Raw genomic sequence first — 6100 nt, 5'->3', positions numbered from 1 at the left:
AAAAAAAAAAAAAAAAAAGAAAGAAGCTAGCCAGTCACTCATGATTACTGAGTGCCAAGATGCAGAAGGAAGAAGGCAGGGCCAATTCTAATGGTTGCATTGTTTGCTTGCTCGCTTACATTTTTAAAGGTTAATTTTAGTTTATGTACATAGGTGTTTTATCTGCGTGTATGTGTGTGCACTGTGTACATGCAATGCCCGTAAAAGACGGAGAGGTGTCAGATCTCCTGGAAATGAATGGCTGTGAGTCACCACAAGGGTGCTGGGAATGGAACTCAGCTCCTACAGAAGGGCAGCCAGAGCTCGTAACCACTGAGCCATCTCTCCAGTCTATGTTTGCTTTCCTTGGAAAAATAATATTTTTAGGACAGGCATGGTAACACATAACTTTAGTACCCAGCATTCTAAAGACAGAAGCAGGCAGATCTCTGTGAGTTTGAGGCCAGCCTAGCCTACATAGTGAGTTCCAGCCAGAGCTACATCTTTTTGTTTTGTTTTGTTTTTTCGAGACAGGGTTTCTCTGTATAGCCCTGGCTGTCCTGGAACTCACTTTGTAGACCAGGCTGGCCTCGAACTCAGAGATCCGCCTGCCTCTGCCTCCCAAGTGCTGGGATTAAAGGCGTGCGCCACCACACCCAGCCAGGGCTACATCTTAATACATAAATAATAATTTTTATTAATTCTTTGATCATATTCACCCCAATCCCTCTTAACATCTCCCAGGTCTGTTTTCACCTTCTAACCCCTACCCCAACTTCATGGCCTTTTTGTTATTGCTGTTGGAGTTGGGTTCTTTGGGTTTGTTTTGTTTTGTTTTGTTTTGTTGAGACAAGGTTTCTCTACACAGCCCTACAACTGTGTGTGTCCCAGCAAAGCATCGCCTGAGTCTTGGTCTATATGCTGCCAAAGGAAGTATGTACATGGCTAATTTAATGTCATGCTTGCCCGTGACTGGCCTTGGTCACAGTAGGCCTGCTGGCCACCTCACGACCTGGGTATGCCATTCTAATGTCAATGGAAAGCCATGAAAGAATTTTAAACATACTGAGAGGAGGAAGGCAGCTCTCTAGCAATGGTGTAACTGAGGACGAGACAGAGGGATGAAGACTCACACCAAGGACTACCTCACAGACTGAGAACAGCAGAAAAAAAATCACGGACAGCTGTTCTACCTCAGGCTTGAAAACTCGAGGGATGGTACTTTCCTACTATAGGGAAGGTTTCCTACCGAGGAGGTCCAAAGGGGGATGGGTCTTTAGTGACTTATTTTGTTTGTGAAGGGTTATTTGGGTTTTCCATTGGTTGGTTCTTGGTTTATTTTGATTTTTGTTTTCTGAGATAAGGGTCTTGTTTATAGCCCAGGCTACCCTTAAATTCAGTGCTCAGCCAAGTACTGGGACTATAGGTCTATGTCCACGCCTGCCTCCAGCCATTGTGGAAGGTGCCGTTTTACTATCAGAAGATGGACACCCCAGAACAGAGACATGAAAATCAGTTGCTTGTCTGTGGAGCCCTGTGGAGAAGCCTGGATGGAGAATGGGGGGCAGGAGGCGTCACTCTACTGCCTGTGCCCCACCACCCTGCCTCTCCAGAACTCTGCTATAGATCCTGCTCCTGCAGGCTGATTAAGGACAGGGAAGACAACTAGGAAGAGGGCCACCCACCTCTCTCCACTTCCAGCCGGCGCTGCCGCTCTCGTTCCTGATCTGCCTGCACGGCCTTCATGTGCTGTAACACCTGCAGGAGGAAAGAGGCTCTGAGCTACTCAGGTAGCAGGCTTCACAGCTCATGCTTGTTCAGGTCTCATTTCAGGACTCTAGTCTACCACAGGGACTCTAGTGTCCCTGAAGGTGGGACAGAGCCAATAGAGATAATCCGTATCTGAAATGGCAATCTTCCTTGAAGAGTCACATGGGTCCAGTTCATTAAGACTGTCAGAAAAAGGCTTCCTATAAACCACCACCAACTAGAATCTGAAAATGTCTGTCACTCACATCAGCCATACAGGGATAATGTCACAGAATCTACCCAGTAGCTCCTCATCCCCAGGAGACAGGAAGGAACACACCTTCCAACACACTCTCCTGACCTTCTCCTTGGCAGCCATAGGCCCTTCTTCCACTCCTGTTCTCACACTGTAAATTCCCTCTGGTCTGTTGTTGGTTTGGGTTTCTTATAAATCATGATCAGTATCCAAGGCTGGCCTTACAATTGTGACAGTCCTGACAGGCATGAGCCAGCACAGGCTGCAAGCCATTGTAATTCCATGCTACCTTTCTGTCCTAAGTTCCTTCAAAAGCAGGAACTGTTGAGACTGGTTGGAGGCACTGACCAGGTTTCTACTCAAAAGGACTGTTTCTACTCAAGACAGACTGTTGTGCCCAGGACACACAGCAGAAAGCAGCACAACTGAGACCTGAGGAGAGGCCCTCTGAGCAGAAGACAGGTCAAAGAGAAAGGCCCAAACACTTCCCACTGTAGTCAGCACCCAGTGCCCCAAATTCTCAGGCTAAACTCATGAATGATCTTTAACCAAAAGTCACAAATACTCTCACTGTGGACGCAGAGGAGCCAGAATCCTTTTATCTTTTGTTTGTTTTCACAGAGCTTCTGCATGTTAAACACACACTTAGAAGCTTGTGTTCCATGGATCTAACTCAGAGCCCCTGGCAGTCCAAACTCTATGACACTGTGGTATCTCTGCAAGCCATTCAACTCTCCCAAGCCAACTTTTGGATCTGAAAGCCAGGGACAACACACGCTTCTCTGGCCACTCAGCATAGTCAGCAGCATGGCAGACACTCAATAAACACTGCTGCTGAGTCTACCATCTTCACTGCATGAAGGGGAAGGCTTGAACTGTTCTAAAGTAAGACAGCACAGGGACCTGACCCTCAGGACAGTACTCAAGCATAACTCGTGTCTCGCAAACTTCAAGCACACCCTCAGCAGCCAGCCAACAAAACCCTTGCTTGCCCACAGCTTGGTTTGAAGCCACAAACTACTAACCCAGGACTTGAAGCTGCCAGTACCTCTCAAGGGAATCCAACTGATAAGTATGGCTACTGTGGGCACTGGAGGATGGGAGGACATAATGGTGAGGAGAACCCAAAACATTGCAGAGCTCCTGCTTCACTCCACACTGGATACCAAACACAACTGGGCTCAGCGGACTGGCCCAAGGTAAGCTCCTAGGGGCCTGCTGTTTAGAAACCTCTGACCTTATTCTGACTCATCCAAGCCACTCCTCTACAATGCCTGGAGGGGTGCTGCAGCTCCAGGCAGTTGTGCCAGGGCTGCAGCTTCAGTTACCACATCTGCAATGTGCACTGCTACCTGGAACATGTCTGGAAAAGATACATGATCAGAAGGGACCTCTGCACTAAATACAAACTATCTCTGTAGCCATAAGCTATGAAATATCAATGGGTATCAGTGGAGACCAGGCTGGCTTGGAACACGCTGTGGTTCAAAGAAGCCAAAAGTGGCTTTGAATTACTGATCCTTCTGCCTCATTGTCAGTGCTGGGATTGTGGCCTTGGTTTTATGCTGTCCTGGAGATCTCAAACCCAGAGCTTCATGCGCATTAGACAAGTCCTACACTAGGATCCCCTCTGGACAGATCAGTCCCAGACAGTCCCTCATCATCTGCTGAATGGAGAGATAATGATGCGCGCACACAGACTTCACAGGCTGGAGAAAGGAAAACACTTCCCAGGGTCATGGGAAGCATCTATGTAGGGCAGAGGAAGTAGAGGCCATTATCAACCTTCAAAATCGCTCATCAATGCCAAGTTTTCACACAGGGTCTCGTGGACCATGCAATCCTTGACTTCCTATGTTGCCTTGCCTGGTTGGTCATGTTACCTTTAGCTTTGTGTCTTCTAACAAAAAGCACCAGTGATAGTGAGATTATATAAGCTCGGGGGGGGGGGGGGGGGGGGGCATTGCCTCACAGAGGAGACCTCTCACACATGTTTAGCTTACACTAACTGTAGTAAAGCGAAGTCTGCCTTATTCCCACAGCCCTGAGACAGTACCATCTAGTAAGCCACTTGGTGCTTAGTTGAAGCAGCAATCTGTCCCAGTGCTAGGGTGGGAGCTCCTGAGGGCACAGTGCTGCTCTTAACCAGCAAGGGAAGGCATCATCAAGGCAGTCGGGCACCAGAGAGGTCTCTGTCTGTCATAAATACCTTTGGCTCCTCTCACTTGTCAGGATGTCTGTCAATACTATAAACGTTTAACTCTTAGCCCCTTTGAAAGAGATGTAACTGTGTGTACATTCCTGTGAGTGTGCATGCGTGTCAGTGTTCATGCCTGAGGAGACCACATATAGCAATCCTCCCTTGAGCAACCAATGTGGGTGCTGACAAATCAAGCTTGGGTATCCTGAGAAAACAGCGTTTATCCTAACTACTCAGCAGCTCGGTCCTTCTCTAGCCACTTAACCCAGTTTAAAAAGTTTGTTTCTCTTTGTGTGGGGAGGAGAGGAGATGGGAATGGGCCATGTCAGTGTGCATGTGGAGGTCAGCAGACAACTCCAGGGAGTCAGGTCATCAGGCATGATGGCAAGTGACTTTATCCACTGATCCACCTTTCAGGCCTTCAACCTTAACATATTTACTGACCAAATTGCTGCATCACAAGGTCACAGCTTTTAACCCTCTTGTCCTAGTAAAACAACCCGTAGGGTTGAGGGAAGGTTGATAGATAAAAGAGCTTGCCTATAAGCATATGGGCCTGAGTTCAATCCCTAGCACTTATGTAAAGTCACTGGGCATGGTGGTAAACACTGCATTCCCAATGCTACCGAGGTGGGAACAAGATCTCTGGGTCTCACTGGCCAGCCAATCTAGCCCAACTGGCCGATGACAGACCCTCTCTCAAAATGTGAATAGCATCTCTCAGGATGCAACCAATATTGTCCTCTAGCCACATACAAATGCATAAATTTAAATTTTAGTTAATAAGAGAGATGGCTCAGCAGTTAAGAGCACTTGCTGCTCTTACAGAGGAGCTGGGTTCAGTTCCCAGCACCCACATGAAGCAGCTCACAGCTGCTTGTAACTCTAGGTCCAGGGAATCCAATGCCCTCGTATAGCCTATGTGAGTACCAACGTGTATGGTACATATAAACACATGCAGACTCACACACACAAATCTTTTTAAATAATAATAAATACTAAGTAACCACAGCAACACAGACCTCTCTCTCCGTCAGGCTCATCTCGCTGGGATCTGGAGCTGTGGGTACCCTGGGAGAATAAACAAGAAGAGGGAGGAGAGGCAAGTCCCAGGGGAGAATGTGAACAAGACCCCTGGGAATTGCACACTTACCTTGTTTGCACACTGCTTACATTGCTTCTCATCCAAGCAATCACCTGCCACCTTGGCCAGGACAGGGTCCAGGGGATTGTCCTTCAGATCCAGCCACTTCAGATTCTGCAGGGATGGAAGAAAGAGGCTGGCTAAGCCTGAGTTTACACAGTCCCTCAAGATCGTGCTACAAGAACACTGTGTTTCACCTAAGAAGAGCTGAGACAAGACCAACAAGGTGGTGTTTCTGGGGTTCCCCTCCCCTGCTCAAGGCTGTGCTCCCACAGTTCCTAAGCCCTTGAGCACACTTGGCTGTGCATCCCGGGGGAATCCTACCTTGAGCTGGGCAAAACTGACAGGCAGGGTGACCAGCCTGTTGTTGAGGAGATCCAAATGCTGAAGGTTAACCAGGCGGCCAAAGTCTGCGGGGAGCTGCTGCAGCTTGTTCTTGCTGAGGTCCAGCTTTACCAGGTGCGTGAGGCCACAGAAATCCGACTAGGAGCCAGAGAAAGGAGACTTAGGCCCAGGGCTCATACACTTTGGTATAAAGGTGTAGAAACCCCCAAGTAAAGAGTACCTGTAAATCCCAACCGCACCTCCTGCCAGCTACTTCTCTTCAAATGACAATGAAGAGAAAGAACACTTGCTATTCCTGGTGGCATTTATCAAGACAAGCTTGTAAAACGGCTCAGCAGAAAATCATCATGAGAAATGCATACAACCAGCCGGGCATGGTAGCGCACGCCTTTAATCCCAGCACTTGGGAGGCAGAGGCAGGCGGATT

General features: G+C 48.2%; 1 protein-coding gene across 1 annotated transcript in view; it reads right to left on the bottom strand.

Annotated features, from left to right (window-relative positions):
* Lrrc59 (leucine rich repeat containing 59) overlaps nucleotides 1–6100 on the bottom strand; it is a 17085-nt gene that overhangs the window by 6324 nt on the left and 4661 nt on the right. Inside the window, exons 3-5 of the mRNA XM_021176091.2 lie at nucleotides 5653–5811; nucleotides 5338–5442; nucleotides 1665–1737 (exon numbers count right to left, since the gene is read on the bottom strand). Coding sequence (XP_021031750.1) covers nucleotides 1665–1737; nucleotides 5338–5442; nucleotides 5653–5811 — 337 coding nt within the window. The remainder of the gene's footprint in view (nucleotides 1–1664; nucleotides 1738–5337; nucleotides 5443–5652; nucleotides 5812–6100) is intronic.

The sequence above is a fragment of the Mus caroli genome, chromosome 11 (genome assembly GCF_900094665.2).
Source record: "Mus caroli chromosome 11, CAROLI_EIJ_v1.1, whole genome shotgun sequence".
In the NCBI taxonomy this organism is placed as follows: domain Eukaryota; kingdom Metazoa; phylum Chordata; class Mammalia; order Rodentia; family Muridae; genus Mus; species Mus caroli.
The sequence above is the reverse complement of the archived record's forward strand: the minus strand, read 5'-3'. Positions and strand labels throughout refer to the sequence as shown.